The sequence below is a fragment of the Miscanthus floridulus genome, chromosome 18 (genome assembly GCF_019320115.1).
Source record: "Miscanthus floridulus cultivar M001 chromosome 18, ASM1932011v1, whole genome shotgun sequence".
Classification (NCBI taxonomy): domain Eukaryota; kingdom Viridiplantae; phylum Streptophyta; class Magnoliopsida; order Poales; family Poaceae; genus Miscanthus; species Miscanthus floridulus.
In genome coordinates this window covers 40528164-40547781 of record NC_089597.1, presented here as the reverse complement: position 1 = coordinate 40547781, position 19618 = coordinate 40528164, and the positions used below count along the sequence as shown (strand labels likewise).

The 19618-nt window shown below is 47.6% G+C and overlaps 2 protein-coding genes across 2 annotated transcripts; one reads left to right on the top strand and one right to left on the bottom strand.

Moving 5' to 3' along the window:
* The first annotated feature begins 417 nt into the window (after positions 1-417).
* LOC136522711 (uncharacterized) lies at positions 418-9384 on the top strand. The gene is made up of 14 exons (XM_066516524.1): positions 418-689; positions 1450-1532; positions 2097-2255; positions 2526-2739; positions 2821-2907; positions 2996-3135; positions 4112-4192; positions 6121-6185; positions 6467-6642; positions 7047-7177; positions 7286-7373; positions 7891-8107; positions 8474-8580; positions 8718-9384. The coding sequence occupies exons 1-14, from the start codon at positions 522-524 to the stop codon at positions 9123-9125; spliced, it is 2124 nt and encodes a 707-aa protein (XP_066372621.1). The 5' UTR covers positions 418-521; the 3' UTR covers positions 9126-9384.
* A 647-nt stretch (positions 9385-10031) lies between these two features.
* Positions 10032-10857, bottom strand: LOC136524834 (uncharacterized). Its single transcript, XM_066518076.1, has one exon. The coding sequence runs from the start codon at positions 10771-10773 to the stop codon at positions 10276-10278; it is 498 nt and encodes a 165-aa protein (XP_066374173.1). The 5' UTR covers positions 10774-10857; the 3' UTR covers positions 10032-10275.
* Between the last annotated feature and the right edge of the window lie 8761 nt (positions 10858-19618).

The window sequence follows — 19618 nt, the reverse complement described above, 5'->3', positions numbered from 1 at the left end:
ACAGTTCACTACATGGCGCTACAGTGACTTTGCCGGCGCCGAATCGGCCCAACTAAACGAGGGCATGGTTAGTTTATGCAAAACACGAAGCATGATTGGGCCCGATGCATTCACTTGGTACACGCTGATATGACGTTACCCGAGGCGGCGGCGCTACTACGCCCGGCGATCAGGTCTGGTGGAGGCGTGGAGCTCGGACGCGGTCCCGGTCCAAGTCCTACTCCATGCAGCGCTTACGTGAGTGAAAGGCGAAGTCGACAAGAAAGAGACGAGAGCTCGGATCACCGGGCCCCACCTCCTGACACGTGAGCAGCTGAACCGGTCCGGTCCCGGCCCCACCACTCCCACCTCAAAACGCCAAGCATTTTTAAGAAGCCCCCGCCTCCTTCCCCCGCCACGCCGCACCGCACCGCGGAACGCCGGAACCAATTCATCCCTCTCCTGTCCATTCCACCATTCTCTTCTCTTCACGATTCCCATCGACGAGCGAGGCGAGGCGGAAGCCCGAAGCGGCGGCGAGGATGTGGGTGTTCTACATGATATCGCTGCCGCTGACGGTGGGGATGGTGGCGGCGACGCTGCGCTACTTCGCGGGCCCCGCCGTGCCGGCCCACGTCCTCGCCGTCGTCGGCTACGCGTGGCTCTGCTCCCTCTCCTTCGTCGTCCTCGTCCCGACCGACATCTGGACGGTGCGATCCCTCCGCCTCCCTCCTGCTCCCGCGCACGCTGCTACAGTGCAGAGTGTGCTAATGCTGCGTCGCCGCCGCGACCTCGCTGCCGCTCTGCATGCTTAGTGTGCGCGCTATCACTAACAGAGATCATTTCAGCGTACTGCGTACGAGCAAACTGTGTTGGTTGCGTTGCGCGCTCGTACTGAGAAAGTGAGAAAAGATGGGAGGCATCGTAGTTTGGATACTAGTAAAATGTGGTGTCGGAATTGCCGAATTGGAGTCTCGATGAACCATATACACATGCCTGTTTCTACTTGCTAGTTTGTTAAGAAATGATTTAAACTGGATTAACTTATGAGTGAATGGTGATTCGGTAGCGTACCCAGTAGTCTGGTAGATCATTATGAATGTCGATGATAAGATCCTGAAGGTAGGAATTCGTGGAAACAATCACAAGAGCGATTGGGATTAGATGGTGAAATCGTCAAATTGGTGTTGGACTGGTTCTATGACTTGTCAACGGAGGTTACTGTTTCTCCCTGCTGCTTAAAAACTTAAGCAAACAATCAACATCAATAAACCAAGTAGAATTTTGTTGTCTCTGTTTGTAGATACGCTTTATTAGTAGTATAATTGTGGATGGATAAGCCGACAAGATTGTTACGCTATGATGTGCAGTGGTCTGCAGGGTAGTCTGTTTTCAATCTGTTGGCCTGACCCGTTATAGTCTGTTTTCATTCTGTTGGCCTGACCCGTTATGCCATTATCTGATTTGCAGGCAATTTCTGGCAACGGCAAACAAAAGAGTGACGTTGGATTCTTTTGGAGCTGGTCATATTGGAGTACATTTATGCTAGCATGGTATGTCCGTGACCACAAAGGCTCGTGTTCCGTTCTCGTCCTTCTAGTTGCAGACTTGCAGTGCTGGAAGATTTGGAACAGCATTGTTGATGTTCTTTGTGTTTCTAATGATGAGCTCAAAACATGACATGTCCTTTCCACAACGTTAATGTAGTGTGAAACTGCTGCATAAGCATTGAACTTTTAATTGAACATTTTTTTTTAGCATTCTTTTCTTAAGGAAAAATTGTTCAACGTTTACTGAATATTTTTCTCTCAACTAGATAAATTGGATCCTTTGAGATGGTCGCTTGTCCTGCATTCTACCTATCTGTGGACGATTTGATCAAATCCTGACATCCAGATCGGCATTGCTGTTTTCATTATCAGGATACCATATTTGTGGTGTGAACCCTCACTGACATAAGAAAAGTTCTTACTGGCCTTCCTAGTTGCCTTTTTTTTCTTCTTATGAAAAACTTACTTTCCTTTCGTCTCTCTAGGTTCACAGTTGTTAGGTCGTTTGTCGACATGTGCATTTTTGCGGTATTGCCATTTGAAAATTCTATCTATCTATCTGAACAGGTCTATTGTTCCCACTCTTCTGGGCTATGAAGATTCTGGAGATTTCACGTTCAGAGAAAGACTGAAAACTAGCATTCACAAGAATATGACCTATTATGCAATTGTTGGAGCTATCGGCCTTTTTGGACTCATTCTAATTATAATAATGCGGCATGATTGGTATGCTCCGATTGTCTAGTGATCTTGTATAGTCCTTGATCTATCTAATATGTTTATGCAACTTGGGCTCAAGTGATTGATGTGTTTATAAGTCAACTTTTTTCTTAACATGATAATTTTAAATCGATAAAAATTCATCCACTTCCTTCAATATTTCTTGACAATATTTGCTTTATCGTGTCGAGTCCATTTTAGCAGCCTTTTTCGGAGAGGGGTTTATTTGAATTCTTGCTTCACTGTCTTAACTTTACATAATGCTACTGTTGGCAGGGTCCGTGGTATCTTGGGCTTTTCCATGGCATGCTCAAATACCTTTGGCTTAGTGACAGGTGCCTTCCTGCTTGGTTTTGGATTGAGCGAAATTCCAAGGAATGTATGGCGAAGTGCTGATTGGACTCGTCGCCTACAGTTTTTATCTCACAGAGTTTCGAAGATGGCTACAAAGCTTGATCATGCTCACCAAGAATATTGCAATGCAATATTTGTATGTACTTTTCTAGATTCGAAACAATCATATCATGATCACTGCACATTTCTGTGAATGATTGTTCCTTTCTAATCTAAGGTTGTTCAAGCCACCTCGAATCAAATGTCCAAGCGTGACCCATTAAGACCTTGCATGGATATCATCAATAATATGCTGACTCAAATGGTATGGATTCTCAGGTACCACGTCAAGTTTCATTTAGAAATTGAGATTAGTCTTAATAATTCATTACCTCACATCTTTTTTTCCTCAGCTGGAAGATGATCCATTATTCAAGCCTTCTGGTGGGAAATTAGGGGAACATGATATGGACTATGATACTGATAATAAAACAATGGGTACGCTCCGACGTCAACTTAGGAAAGCCCACGAAGAGTATTATAGGCGTAAAAGGTATGCTATGATATTACATGTTAGTAGCCTTTATTTATATCATGCACTTTTAGTTAAAGTAAATTACATATTTAACTCCCTGAATTATCAGTGCTATCTAATTTAACCCTGAATCAGGAAACATTATAATGTTGACTAATGAATTATTAGAACGGGAGCAATTATGACCCTGATGTTGGATTTCAAGGTGATTTTGTCTTGTAATAAGCCATGTCAGCCCGTATTATCACTTGTACGTCCACCATAACATTTCTACTAACCTCTTGCAGCTGAGCATAAAACTAAGTGAATAAAATTAAATACTTCTTTGAACCCGTCACTGGCCCCTGCTCGCTCTGGAGTCTGGACCAACAGATTTGCTGGTACTCACCTGTAGAATAGAACAGGGGATAAAATTGTCTAATGATTGTGCACAGGGACGAAGCTAGGAAAAAATTTAGGAGGGGCTAAACAACGGCAATTAGCAAGAAAAGAGGTTCAACAAATCTCAGCCCCTCCTACCTGTACATCTACAGCTGAAATTTCAGATGGCGGCTCTACAGAGCTTCACTTGCTCACGAGCGGTAGGGAGGGCTAGAGCCCCCCTAGCCCCACCGCTGGCTCCGTGCCTGATTGTGCAGCTGGTGGCCACATTTTTTTCGTTATTGGCGTGCTTATTGGCAAAGAGCATATTTCCCTTAAACATATTTATATTTAAAAAATAATAATGGAGAAACTATTTTGAAATCACTATCAAGATTGGTTCTACTCTGGCTTTGATAGTTCAAGGGTAACATAAAAGGTTATGAATTCATGGTGGAAACCACACATGTCAAACTTGTGTGGGTAATATACATATGCATGCTTTATTTTTAGTAAATTCTCATTTATATACTACTGTAGTTTGATACAAATTTTTTTTTAAAGCAAGAATCCAAATTTTGCCTCTAGTTATTTGTTCCCATCTGCTGTTTAATTCTGTGCTATACTTTTGCAGTGATTATATGACTTGTGTTGTGGAAGCCCTTGAACTAGAAGACACTATTAGAAACTATGAGCAACGTGATGCTAGCGGATGGTGAGTGTTGTTTATATTTGCATAGAAATGGTTATGCCCGTTCATGAGATCTATTTTCACAGTGAAAAGTAATCATATGACAGCAGAGAAATTTTAGGTTTAGCACAGGTAGTTACAGGTCTTGACTATTAATAAACCTTCAATGGGAAACTTTAGAAGTATTTTGATGTGTCTTTTGCTCTGTCTAATCGGGGATTTTATTTGGTACTTTTTGTTTTTGGATCAAATAATAATTTTAGGTTTAATTTAATCAACAGATAAATCATAAGAGAAATTTTATAATGGTTGGAAAAAATGAGCCATCCATAGAGTAAGATCGGATGGTGCAAAAATACGAGGTACTCGTGTGAAAGTACTTAAAAGTACTAAATAGATGGAGATAGTACCAAAATTAGATGGAGCTAGTACCAAAATTGGTGGACCAGTTCTGAATTATTCTATACTTGTATTTTTTTTGGATAAGGATAAATCAGTAATTTCAGTATCTTCATCACGCGCCGCACGGCCTCTACGACATCGTCCGTGCCGACTGCCGAACGACCCGTCGTCATGCCATGCCACGAACGCTCCGCGACGTGGCCCTGGTTGACTGTGAACGGGAGCATGACCAGCAGGTACGGTGGCTGAACCGGAGGCGCTTGAGAGTTTGCCGCTTCGGTGGTACCATTGTCATGGTCACCGTCGTCGTCCCGGCGATCTATCGTCCGGCAATAGGCCAGTGAGCTGGACAGGCTTGCGGTAGAGCTCTGCGTGCAGCGGAAAACACTCGGCCAGGCTCCACCTCCGAGCAGCTGCGTACCAAGAGGAAGAGGAGGCGGCAGTGCTGCTCGGTCCGCCAGAAGCGCTCGGAGTCAGCGAAGCGGGACCGGATGCATTGAACTGGGAGGCAGCACGGCAGCGGCGATCCAGGAGGCCTCGTGTCAGCGGAAGGCGAGGCCGCGAGGGTAGCTGGGGAGGGGAAGCCGAACCACCTCGGCATCGGCATGAAGTCCTCGACGGTAACACGGGGGTGAACATACGGGTGGTTGACGTTCTCCTGACGTGATCCCAAGTACGCGAGCATGCATGGTGGCCGTGATGATTTGGAACGTCGCAAAGGCAACCTGAAATTTTGTATTTGAAACACTTAGGCCCCGTTCGGTTCCTGGGGATTGACCCCCCGGAACCATTCCCGGCCGAGTTTCCTTCAACAATTTGAATAGCGTCGGAACTGTTTCGGCCAGGAACGGCCCGGAACAGCGATAACCCAACATGCCCTTAAGCGGCGAGCAGTAGGGAGAGTTCAGGGCGGCGGCCTTCTATCGGGGAGTTTGGGGCGGCAGCGTTTGATAGCTTGAGCAGAGGCGTCCGGCTCAGGCCAATGCCAATCCGAAAAAAAAACTCACATGAGAGGTTTAAGGTAATCTCAGTTACCAATATACCCTCCATAATACAAATTCTATTCTATAAATATAATTCCTCAATTAATTAGCGGGAAATTATTAAAAATAAAGTACATAGTGGTACCAAGGTACTTTCCCAACCATTGTAAAAGAGCTCAAATCATGAATACAAACTGTGATAGACTAGCACTAGCAGCAGCAGGAGTGATAGATGGTACTGCATATGAACAAAACATGTTTGCTGGGTTTGATTTATCATGCAGAAGTTATAAGTAGCGTTAGTGATATGAGCAACTGCAAGTCCAACATTAGAAACTTTTTGCTACATTGGCCCCTTCCAGACTTGGATGGTAATGAAACATGGATATTTCTACAGATTTTACCGTGGATATTTGTGACATTTCAGCATATGTGCATTAAATTTTGTCCGAACTGCCTCAACACCAAGTCTTGCAAGCTGGTTAACAACTTATCATCATGAGAAACAATATTCCAAGAGGTCCGTTTCAAGCATCTGTGTATCTCATTTATTATTAACTTTTACAGGAAGTATCTGTCAAGTTTCAGGGAAAATCGATCAGGCACACTGGGTTCTTTCCTTGACTCCACAGGTATTTTTCTCCAATTTAAACTTATGTGTCTATCAATATGACGTAACAGCTGGAGATATCTTTCAAGAATCTACAAGTTGTACTGATAGTCAATAATTTCACATTAATTGATGACTCCTAATTTTACAGCTGAAAAGTGTTTCAAGAAATCTTATGATGAAGATACGTTATTATATACAACACTCTCATCTAACATATCCAACGCATATAGGGTTCTGAGCTAACCACCTGAATTTTCAATAATTCATGGTACTGATTCAAAGGCACATTGACATTTTCAGAGTTCATTTGGCGCTGTTTACTGAGAAAACAACTTATGAGAGTACTTGCTGTTACCCTTGGATGTGTCTCGGCTTCCATACTGTTGGCTGAGGCCACTTTGCTGCCAAGTGACGTTGATCTGTCACTTTTCTCCAATCTTATAAATGCTGTAGGAAAGCAAGAAGTTCTAGTCCAGGTAAGAAATTTGTCCATTCAATTACTGCAGCTTTGCCTTGGCGTCATTGGCTATTAGTTTCAAGTAAAATATACACATGGATCCCACTTTCACACACACGCACATGTTCATTTCTATAAACATAACTTCTTTTGCATGAGATTTTGTTAATCCTTTGCTTCTCAATTCTATTCGTCAATGGTCATATACACAACTGTTGTGCTTTAACATGTGAAAAAAAATTCCTGGTGGGTTGTCAAAATCTGTTTTTTCTTTAGGATCAAACATTGCTGTTGCTTGCCATTCTTTTTTTATTTTACAAATACCGTTGTTCATTCTGCTTGATGCAATTTCATGAAAGAAAAACTTCCAAAACAATAAGTTTAACCTTATTCTTTTTGCTGATTAGAGTTGCCTCTTAACAGGTTGCTGCGTTTGTTCCCTTGATGTATATGTGCATCTGTACATACTATTCACTGATTAGGATAGGGATGATGCTGTTATATTCGTTGACCCCAGGACAAACTAGTTCAGTCAGCTTGCTTATGATCTGCTCGTAAGCTTTCCAGTTTTCCACCTTTTGATACTTTGAATGGCATCAATTGTTAAAAGCTCCTTTCTGCATTATACTAATTCAATTTTTACATCAAATGTTTCACTGCAGAATGGTTGCAAGATATGCACCACCCATTTCTTACAACTTCCTGAATCTCATTCACCTTGGTGGTAATGCTAAAACTACTTTCGAAAAGGTGATAATCTTTGCATGTTCCTCTTGTACTGTTTTCACTACATTATTGGCATAAAATCGATATGTGGTATTTGAGTAGTCATTCTTGATCTCAAACTTTCATAATTGGTGTTGGGTTTCTCAGAAAAAAAAATTGATGAAAATGTTTTTATTTTTTGATATTTGGTGAAAAAAATACCATGATTTTTTTGCACACCAGGAAAGAGAAGTAGAAAAACACTAAATGATTGTGAGTTTACAGTTTGCATGCCAAATACAGGCCCCGCTTAGCATTTAGGCTCTTTCAGATAATCACTGCTCCAAAAATAATCAAATTCATCACCTTAATTTTGTGTACCCTATAAGGAAATAATTAAAATACAGCGACACCTTTTTTCACTGCAATTGAAGAGTGCAGGATTTCTCTTGTCCTTATATTGGTGTTCTAGCGTTGTTTGAATGTTTTTTTCTTAATCTTACCATTACCAGATATGTCCCAGTTGACTGCTCGACTGATCATCTCTTGTACTAATATGTAGAGAATGGGGAACATTGATGACGTTGTTCCTTTCTTTGGGAGATCCTTCAACAAAATCTACCCACTCATTATGGTTGTTTATACTCTATTGGTCGCCGGAAATTTCTTCGAGCATCTGATAGACTTTTTTGGGAGCTTGAAAAGGTTCAAGTGCTGGACTGACCAAGAAGAAGATATGGATGGGATGGATCCATCTGGAGTATTTATTCTTCAGAAAGGTAAGAATTTCATTATGTACACATGACGATATCTTGTCTTGTTACCCCACATGCCTCCAGTAATTTGGTACTGCTTCGCTGTTACTCGCTTATTGGGATTTCAGTTTCCTCTGTCAATAATCAACTTATCATGCTTACACAGACTATTCCAAACCCTGCTTGGTTTCGGAAAAAAAATAATCAAACCCTGCTTGGTTTCGAAAAATAATAATAATCAAACCCTGCTAATGGTTTCGGAAACATCAAGCCTGTTGCTAATGGTTTTTTGGAAACCCTGCTTGGTTTTAGAAGTCATTTTGCTCCAGCGATGGCTTGTTCTATAGACGAGCATGGTAAATCGTCTGATGTATCTGTTTTCTTCTGCAGAGAGAAACTCCATGGAGCAAGGACGCAAAGTCAGTGAGCATGCGACTCCACTAGCAAGAAATTTCAGCTGTCTAGGCAAAGACGTCGAATCTGGAAACATACCACAGGTGCGAATTAATTTGGCTGCATCATAGTCCTTTTTCAGCAACTGTGGCCTCCCAAGCCTTTTTGGCAGAATTTGAGCTCAGATTCTAGTCCATTTGGAGGTTCCACTCTCAGCTAATCTTCAACCTGTTCCACACAGGGTGAAGAAACAGTGGAGACGAAGCCGGAACGAACCGCCCAGCCGAAACACGGTGGCGATGCTGCCCACAGATATTCTTCAGTCAGGGAACAGTGCAGCAGTCCGAAACCAGTGGAGCAAGTTCAGAAGGAAATTTCACCGGCCTCCATTAAGCTTGACACCGGAAATTCTGAAGAGCCGGCGCCAGATTCACCGGCTGACACGGCCTCAAGGTGGGCCTCAATGAAGATGGGTCTTCAGAACTTCAGAGCAAGCATGGGCTCCAAGAAGTTCCTCCGTTTGAGCCTGTCTCCTAGGGCCGGGACGAATGAATCTGCTACGGAAATACTCGATGAGATCTTCCGGAAACTGAAACGGCATTCGAGCAACGCGGATGCCGATCACCTCGACGACGATGGATTGCCCTGACGAACGGTAGGGGCAGTAACACAAACGAGCGTAACACTGATGACAGACCAGGTTCTGAAGGAGTACTAGAGGGTAGTAGAAAGTAGAAACACAAAGGAGTGGACACAAGTTGACAAGATGACAGTTGACAGGGACTTGACCGAGGTACAGAACGTACAGAATTTTGTATGCTCGTGGGGGGACCCAGGTTACTGGTTCATTTGGAGAAGTGTAAATATGAACATGGAACTGGTGTCTGCTAAGTGCTAACGTGAGGGTCTGTCCTGCGCGTAGGAGGCTAGAGGTGTAAATGCACAGTACGTGCAAGTCCTTAAGTATCATCTGTGGGATGCCAGATGTGTTTCTGATCATTGCATAATCTTGGTGCACTGCATTTGTCATACAGTCATACTACTATCTGATTGCTTTACTCAAAACAGATAACTCCAAAAACATCCGCGACGGAGAATGTATAATAAACTCCCTAAAGAAAAGAATAATGCATAATGAAGGAATGGCAAAGCAGTGTCTTAGTTGTACACTACTCCTCCTTTATCCGAGAATATTAGTTACACCTGCCATGGAAGCCAAGTGTCTTTTCTCAGAAAAGCAAAAGTTGGGGCCCCGGCCCCTGCTGATGCAGCAACTATTTGTGCCTTACGAGTTACGACTAGAAAATGCCCGCCACAACATGCCAAAACAGGTAAACAACCCGATTGCAGCACGGCTAGTAGTTAAACACGTTCGCCTGGTGGACTGAACAGTGAATTTTGAATGGTTCTCGATGATTTAATAATATTCTATCAGGAAGAATAAACTAAAATAAGCAGGGACATGACCAGCCGAACGGGGTATAAGCCTGGAACAGGTGAACGAGAGTTTGTTCAGAGATCATGGCAGCAGAGTACTGCGAAGGAGCGGCGAACAGCCAAGTGCAAGCTTTCATTTAGTGGTGTTTACAAAATGGGCGAGCCATTAGGCCGCCTTTCGCCACCCGGCCATCCATTCCACGGCAGAAGCAGTCACAGGACATTGTGAAAAGAAACCGAAAGATTGCTAGTAGTAATCAACAGCGTAAACACAGTAACATCACAGAACCGAGCACCGCGACGCGCTCGTCCACGATCCGCATGGTCTCCGTCGGTCGCCACCCCCTGACCCTGATCGAGCATCACACCACCGGCGCCCGCTCGTGCTGCGCGGCGGCGGCGGCGGCGTTCTGTCTCTCTGCGGCCACCGAGCACACGTCTTCCTTGTGCCAGCCACCGTGGTGGAGCTGCTGCTGCAGCCGCGCCCAGAAGTTGCCCCTCTTCGCCTTCCTCTCCTCCTCCTGCTCCGCTCGGCGGCCCGCGGCCAGCGCCGCCGCCTCCCTGCCCTCCTGCCGCAGCAGCAGCGCGAGGCTCCCGCGGCGGGCCTGCCGTGGCGCCTGTGCCGACGACGACTGCGCCACGGTCTCCTCCCACGACGAGCCCGGCGAGGAGCCCAGCGATGACGAAGACGCGGAGGCGCCGGCGCGCGCGGAGCCGGAGGCGGCCGCGGTGGCGGAGAGGCGCGACAGGCGATCGCGTAGGCAGAACGGGCACACCCCGGCCGCGTGCCGGTGCTTCGGGTGCCTCCTGCACCGCGCGGGGTCCGCCTCCTTCGACGACTTGCCGGCGCCGGCTGCCATGGTTGGCGATCGGGCAGGGCAAGAAGCACGAGCGCAGCAAAGGCCAAGAAATGGGTGGGCTGGGGCTGCGCGTGCGTGCGGGAGGTGGTGCTGCGGCGTGGCCTGGCCGGGCGGGTGCGTGGTCCTATATATGGCGCGGGAGGCGGGACCTGGAGCTGGAGAAGTTGCGCGGACGCGGGCGGAGGCGGAGCCAGTGGGCAGTGAGTTGGGTGTCGGGGGAGCGTAGCAGTTGGGGGACGTGGGGTGGTGGAGTGCGTGCGTCCATGGCGTGGTTGGAGCCTCCCTGGGGGTTCGGTTTTGGCTCAGCTGGATGGGGTCCGTCTGGCCGGCCGGCCGGTGGGCGGCGGGAAGCGCACGCGCACACAACCACACGTCCTGGACCTGGAGGACCTGACGACAGATGTTGCCGTGCTCTTTTCTTTTGTTTGAAGTGTTGAACCGCATCATCCAAAACTACAAAATCAGGCAATAGACTGATGATCGGTTCATAAGCAGATACTGGCACGTACTACGTACTACATACTTCAGATTCAAAATAACAGAAGGTACATAGAAGACTCTTGAGTTGAGCCATCACAGTGCATTGTTGTAGAATAATCGCTATAAAGTTGGCAGTTGTAGATAGCGTAAACGATGGCAAAGGTTGTCAAGTGTCAACACAATAATTCGTGCAGAGAAAAAGAAAAAAAAAAGCACAAGTTCACGACCAGCGATAAGCACACGAGGAGTATCGTGGAATGGGTGGACGAGTTGCTGGAAATCTCCGCAAAAAAGATCAGTTGACTACTCCGTATATCCCAATCTCTCACGATGCCTCGACGTGCGCGCCGTTGCATTTGGCACGTGCATACCGATGCACCGCATTTCTGACTTCCGAGGCTAGGTGGCCGTGCCGGATCACCTGCAAAACATGCACGCACGGAGGCTTCCACGCCCGCGCGCGCGCACCGTGCACGCCACGCCGCAGGGTCGCCTCGCCCTCGCGGCCCGCAGGCCGCAGCTCCCCCGGCCGGCAGACAAAGCTCCGGGCGCCGCGCGTACGGTGTCCCCTCCGACCAGGACCGCGCTGGCGAATGGCGACAGGCGACTACCCAGGCGCACAAAGGGCCTACTAGTACTACGTGGGCGCGTCCAAGTTCCAAACCCTTCCTCCACACCCGTCGACGCGTCGGTCGCGATCCGGCCGCCCATCGGGTCCGATCGACGGTGCACGTACGGTACTCCGTTGGTACGCGGCACGTACTGACAGTACGCGCGCCTGCTTTTACACGGCACGGCGGCCGGCGTGGCGGCGTTGACAGCTGAACAGCCCGGCTGCGCGGGCGGGGCCGCCGCCCACCTTGCTCGGCCTGATTGGAACCGGCGCCGCCTGGCCGGTGCGCGGGGCTCCGCCTACGCTGGAGCTCGGCGGTTTTTGCTCTCGCGACCGATAGGCGATAGCATTCGCATGCATGGGCGAGAGCGCGCGTGTTTGGAAGCGTCAACCCGTGAACCTTTGGCTCTAGCTCTGGCCGCACTCTGTACTCTGTACAGGGTAGCGCTCCAGAAGATGGCGGGTGCTGCTTTAAAAGGAGGGCAAGGGCACAACAAGGCAGAGCTGATTAGGCTGGTCGCGCAGCGCCGTGCCGTGGAAAGAGCGTACATGCACGCAGGTAAGCGCTGGCGTTTGCACGGATCAAGCACGAGCGATTGTTTGTCCGTGCTGTGTTGTGTTCTCTTCTCGGTGCTCTCGGGTTTTAGCTTGTCAAGTTTATTGATGACTTTGGCTGACTTAGACCCCGTTTGATTGGGTAAGACTAGTTGTTACTTGTTAACTATATTTTAAAAGTAGTGTTATATTAGATACTAAACGGTAAACAGTCGGTCACTTATTATTTACTCGTTGCTAGTTTTGGATAAACGACTATGTAAACATGATAAACGGTCGATTAAACGAAAATGACATGCCATTGTGTAGCATTTAAACAGTGTACAATAGGCTAAACGATTGTTTAAGCAAACAATGCCTAAGAACACATCAAGAGTTTTTCTAAAATTCACTATCTCTAAATCATTATTTAGAGAGTTATTTGAGTAAAATTTGCTTTTTATATCTTTGTATCCTTCAACAACTATTTAATATCCTGTGCACACTCTAGAGAGCTATCATCACTCTCCATCTTTAGCTAGCGAGAACTACGGATTAGAGGATATCTATATTTAGAGGTCCAACTAGAGAGGATATTAGAGGATTTTTTTTTTCACCAAAGTCTCTTTTTTTTAAATTAGAAAGGATAAATATAAAGAATCTCTTAAAGTTGGAACTAGTTGAGAACCTGAGGTACAACTATGAATTAGTGAGCTACTCTCTCCGTCCAAAAAGATTCATAGAGGTGAATGGAGGTGAAGCTAAAAAAACCTCCAAGGAACCAAAACGAGACCAAAGTCGGGCCACCAAAACAATCACTGATGTGCTGTGCTCGTTTGGGCCTGCCAAATTTGGTTTCGGCACTGTATCTAATAGCCCACGAAACAAATCAGTAGTGTTTTCCCCAAGCCCACTACACTACAGAGCCGCTCCATACTGTAGAGATATTTAACTTTTTACCATCATAACGGATGGCCACTCCTCGGATAGCAGATTTAGAATTGGCGCTACGATTCTAGCAGCTGAGAGAGAAAAACGATACATTTTTACCACAATTGCTGGCGTGGCACGCCGCCTCAGCTGACCAGCGTGGCAGGCGAAGGGAAAATGACCGCCCCTGCCCATGCCCTCTCTATCCCTCCCCACGCGCAGCCCGGCCCACTCCAGCTCGCCCTTCCGCTCCCCCTTTCTTCTTTCTCCCGCTCTGCTCGCCGACGCCGCCACCCAACGTCGCCGCACACCCCGCCACGCCCAGCGCCGCCCCCCACCGTGAGCCATGTCCTCCCCGATCGCAGCCAGCTCCTCCGCGGGAAGGGCCAGGAGTAGGCTGCAGCAAGGGATCCGGAGCTCCAGCACTGCTTCCATGACCATGGATCCGGTTGGTGAGCTTAGTGGCTTCCCGCTGATCATGTGCCCGGACTGCGGTATTGCTAGGGTGGTGGAGGGGCGGACAAAGAAAGACAGCGAAAACCACGGCCGTCTGTACTTCAAATGCGCGAGGAACGGGGTGAGTTCTGTATAATCTCATATATTCCCCCTCACTGGCATTTAGGGCTCTAAATCTCCCTCTAATCCTAGTTGATATTTCCAGTACCCGAAGCTTTGTGGATACTACCGATTCGAGAAGGGATATTTTCAGGATTTGCAGCGTAACGGCATTATCCTGGTTCGGTCGTCGAACTAGGAAGAGATAGACATGTCATAGGAAGAGGAAGTTGACAGTCCAAATGGTGACAAGAGGGGTGACAAGAAGGGGAAAGAATTGGAGGAGAAGATGGAGTCACCGATTTGGCAGATGAACATGTTCATTGCCTGTGTTGTATGCTTTGTAGTTGGATGTGTACTGATGTATGTTGTTAGAAAGTGACAATGTAGGCATGTTTACTGATGTATGGCTGCCTCAATGGGGATGTAATGAAGTGACAATGCATGAATGAATGGCAATGAAAAATGTGTTTGAATGAAAATAAAATGTCTGGTTTCATGCATCTGTGTTCAGATTTTGGCCATATCAAATCCAGCATAGCGGTTCACAATAGGCAGATAGCATGAACCAAATAAGCTCAAACACAGTGATCAAAAGGTCTTAGTCACACAAAAGAGACAATTTTTGGGCCTTTACAACCAAAATGAACATGTCACAGATGTTGCTCTCATTTCTTCCCCTTTTTGGCTGGGCTCTTCCTCACCTTTGTAGCTAGCTGCTTCTTTCTTGGAGTCATTTTCTTAGGTTGCATGTCCACAGAAGCACTTGCTGTTTCATCGACCTCATTCAGCACCTGTAGATCCCAGTAGAGGTTCCTATTTAAAGGACATACCAAGTGTTAGATGATATTCATAAATATGCAATTTTATAAGTAGGGCATATCTTCTAGTTGCTGCATTGGTTGAGGGTGGTGCATGTTGAACCTCAGTTGGAGCCACATCTAGGACTTCTCTCTCTGCAGCTGCTACAGAAGCTTTAGCTGCATCTTCCTGAGCCTCCCTAGCAGCCTTAGCTGCTGCTTCTCTAGCCATTGCTGCCCTTGTTCTTGGTGTATTTTCTCCACTAGGAGTAGGGTCTGTCTGCCTCTTCTTCCTTCCAGGTTTAGGGGCTGATTTTTTAGTCCTTTTCCTACAATGTAGTTGTTAGGGGCTATGGTTAACTGTTATAATTGTACTTAACAGTAGGGGTAGTACATTACCTTTTCTTGGTGCTAGTCAGTGAACACCTCTAGCTTCCACTCCTGTGGCCATACTCACCACAACCAAGGCATTTTCACTTGTCTTGTTGCTTTGCCACTTCTCTCAGTTGGGGCAAGATGCCTGTTCTTCTTCTGTCTGCCTTGTTCTCTCTTCTTCATATCGGGTGGGTAGCACTTGAAGCCCTTGTCCACCTGGGGCCACTGTCCACTATCTGTTATGCTGGGAATAATCCCATTGTATGCAGCCTGGAACTTCTCAACAGAGTAGTAGTTGTTCACATACATGGCCATATTTGGTTGCCTTAGAGTTGTGATTAAAGCCAATGCATGAGGGCAAGGCTTTCCAGTCACTTGCCACTCTCTACATGTGCAAATATGTTGTGTTGGATACACAACATGCATCCTAACCTCTTCATCTTTGTAGATCTTAGTCACTTCTGCTTCTTCTGGGTGATTGTTAGTCACTTTAAGATGGTCTAAGCCCCTAGAAGCTGCATTGAGCTGATGGATAATTGCAAGTAGGATTCTAGGAGGCAAAGCATTAGCTATCTTCCTCCTCTTTGCAAAAAGCCTGAGTGTCTTCTCTCTAATTGCATCAGCCAAGCAGTGAACAGGTAGATCCTTGTGCTCCTTGATCCAAGCATTCCAACTCTCATCCAGATTATTGTTTATGTAGTCACATTTGATGTCTGGACTGAACTTGCTCCTTGCCCACAACAACTTGTGATGATCTTTGAGCCAGTCAAGCATACTTGGGCTAGCTTCTATTACCTTGTCAAAGAAATGGGTAAACTTGTGTGGTGCATAAGCTCTAGCAGCAGGCCACATGTTCTTGGCATAAACATCAACATGGTAGTACTTCTTCATATTTTCCATGAGATGCCTGAAGCACTCTCTGTTCACGGTTTAGGAAAACCTTGACAACTGCAACTTCAAGGCCCTTGCAAGCATAAGTGCAAACAGCTAGCTTGTCCATGGGGCCTATTGCCTTGCTTAGTTGCTCCATAAACCATGTCCAAATTTCCTTAGTCTCAGAGTCAAAAAATCCAAAAGCCAATGGGTACATCCAATTATGTCCATCCAAAGCTTGAGCTGCATGCATATGTCCATTCCAAAGTCCATTCAATGCTATTGAGTCTATACTGATATACGACCTGCAACCATATCTGAAACCATCAATTGCAGCCTTGAAACAGCAGAAGAACCTTTTGAAATGTACCTTGTCCTCCATAGTCTCAGTGTCTATCTCTAATATACTCCCAGGTGATCTCATCTCAACCTCTGCCTTGAATCTGTACAACCAATCAAATGAATCATCCTATTTACCAAACAACTTGTCTGCTGCCCTTTGTCTACCATAAACTACAGTCTGATAGTTGATCTGAATCTTGTACTTATCCTGAAGGGCTTCCTGTAATGCCTTAGGACCCATGCTAGGCTTCTTCTTGAGTAAGGGTATAGCCCTCTCTGCCACCCAAGCCTGAGAAGCCATTGTACACCCCTCCACTCTTGATCTCGAAGCACAAGTGTGTACACCTTCATTTATCTGAACCTGCAAAAGGATAGAAGAAGCCTACATAAGTAAAAAGCTGAGAGAGACAATTAAGTCACTAGTACTAAAAAAACAAGAAAATGTACCCTGACACTCCCATCATGTTGTGTCCTAGCTCTAAAAATCCAAGGGCATCCAAGAGCAGCACAGCGTATTCTATATCTTTTTTTATCAGAATGAACAGTACCAAGTTCAAACTTCTTTTACAATGGCATGCTGCTTCACTGCTAGCCTCAAATCATGCATACTAGGGTATGATATTCCCACAGATAGGTCAGGATTATCCCTGCCCCAATTAAGCACGGGCTCATCTGATACATTGTCATCCACTAGAATAGCAGCTTCACTCATATCCTGTTGCATTTTAGCTGTCATTGCAGGAATAGGTATTGCTTCCCTTGCTGCTTATTTTGCCCCCTCATCTGCTGCCCTAAAGCCAATTGCCTCATATACTTTGTCCTCATCTGCAGCTGCAGTAGCATCACCATCATGACTTCCATCTTGTTGTATGATCAGATTGGCCCATTTAACTGGTTCTGGTATATCAAGAGGCACAGATGGACGCGGCGAACTGCATGTATCACCTATGTCCTCTGCATTATTACCAGGAATTCTACTGCCTTCACCTGTAGTGATCCCAGATGCATATCTACGTGAAGAACTAGCATTACCAGAGGTTGCATGTTTACTGACAACATCAACTACAAGAAAAGCAACCCTTTGTGCCCATCTATCCTTCACCAACTGCTGAAAATGTTCATCCCTTCTCACTTTCCATTCAGAACCTACACTTTTATTGTCAAGTACCCACACTGATAGAGTTTGTGATGGGCCCCATATGATCTTTGTGGACATGTCATTATGAAATTTCTCAAGAGTATTGTCGGATACCGTGAGAAGGGGTACCCTAAGCGAGAACCAAAAAACGACTGCTTAGACTTCGTAAAAGTCGAAACCAGCTAAACACCGCTGGCCTCGGCCGATTCTCCGACTCGCCCGAGGCCCCCTCACCAAAGGCCTCGGCCGATCCCCTCTCGTCGCAGGCCTCGGCCGGGCCGCCGACCCTCCATCTCGCGCGAGGCGGGCTCGGCAGCACTCCGCTGCCTCTTCCTTCACCCGTCCCTCTAACAAAACGTCGTGTCGCATTAACTCAGCCAACTGCTGCCCCTGACCTCGGCCGCATGCTCGGCACAGTACATCGGAATGGCCGACGGGACAGGGGGCAGGACTGGGCAGGAGTTACCCACCACTGTGCTAACCACTATGCACATAGTTGATGCCCATGCCTCACTGTGCTACCAACTCCTGCTCCGAGAACAACGCAGCGTGGGGAGCCACGTCTGGGATACTGTGGCCTCGGAATCAGTACCTAGGACCAATAATTCCCTCTAAGGCCTCGGCAGTTTGCTTCAGGGGCTCGGCAGCCTGAGGATCCATGTCCGCCGAGCCCCCCACGATGGCTCGGCCTCGGCATCTGCAGGGCCACAGCTCCCTACGACATCATCGCACGATGATGGGGTTACCCGCCACTGTGCTAACCACTATGCACATGGTTGACGCCCATGCCTCACTGTGCTGCCAACTCCTGCTCCGAGAACAACGCAGCGTGGGAGCCACGTCTGGGATACTGTGGCCTCGGAATCCGTACCCAGGACCAATCATTCCCTCCAAGGCCTCGGTAGCGTGCTTTAGGGGCTCGGCAGCCTGAGGATCCATGTCCGCCGAGCCTCCCACGATGGCTCGGCCTCGGCATCTGCAGAGCCACAGCTCCCTATGACGTCATCGCACGATGACCAGCACGTCACCCGCCATGTCCTGCATCAAGCTGTACTAGAGCCCCACGACGCACAAGATCAAGTATGACCGGCGCGTCACTTCTGCACGACAAGGACGGGGCCACTCCATCGACCATACCACTACAGTGCCGGCTACAGGGCTCGGACACGCCACCCCCATTTATAGAGCGCTATGTATGGACGTCCCTGGTTCTCCCTTAGAGTATAAAAGGGAGGGACCAGGGCCGTTTCTAGAGAGAAAAAAAGACGAACACACCGATAGAACTACACACTTCTACGCTGCTTGAGAACAACGCCTCAAGAAGCCCGCACCACCCTCGCCGAGACCTGGGGCTAGCTCCCTCTCTCACCTAGCTTGTAACCCCCTACTACGAGCACTCCGGTGCAAGGAACAGAAGATCGATCTCTCAGACTGGACGTAGGGCCTCGATTGCCTGAACCAGTATAAACCTTGTGTCTCTTTGCATCACCATCCGGGATTAGGGGCACGCAGCACAAATTCACTCGTTGGTTGAGGGACCCCCGGTTCTAAAACACCGACAGTTGGCGCGCCAGGTAGGGGACGCTGCGTGTTAGCTTCATCGTCCTAGCAAGACCCGGATGGTAGACCCCATACGACCATTGCATCTCGGCACCGTAGTTTGGTTCGGGAGCCTAAAGTTCATGTCTCTAGGGCATGAGTACGACATGGTGCTCCTCGCCCCTCGAGCCCCACCATCCGATGATGAAGTCACGCCCCGGTAGCCCAGGCGCAGGCGGCGCCCGGGCGGCCGCTCTCGCCGCGCTCGCCAGGCACGACACGAGGAAGGCCACCCCGACGCTACGCGAACCCGGGGCGGCACGCCACTCCCCGCCGATATCCTACGACCAGCTATTGGTACGGGGTCCCTGGCTGGGGACCTGTCTGGCCTGAGCCTGGATAAAGGAAAATCGCCGGTGGCTCGCGGTGATGCCTAGTCGTCTAGCTCCACTCCACCACTCCCTGAAGAGTCAACCCCGGCGGGGCAGAATATGGAGACGACACCATCCCCATGCCCCTTTGGGTTGAGGAATGCCGCCGCCTCTTATGCCTACGCCTACACTGCCACTCACGAGCACCCCTCGGAACGCCGTCAGTGCTTCGCTCTCGATCTGAGCACCCACTCTGACTCCTCGGACAAGGACGAGGCATGGCCCGGGGTGGATT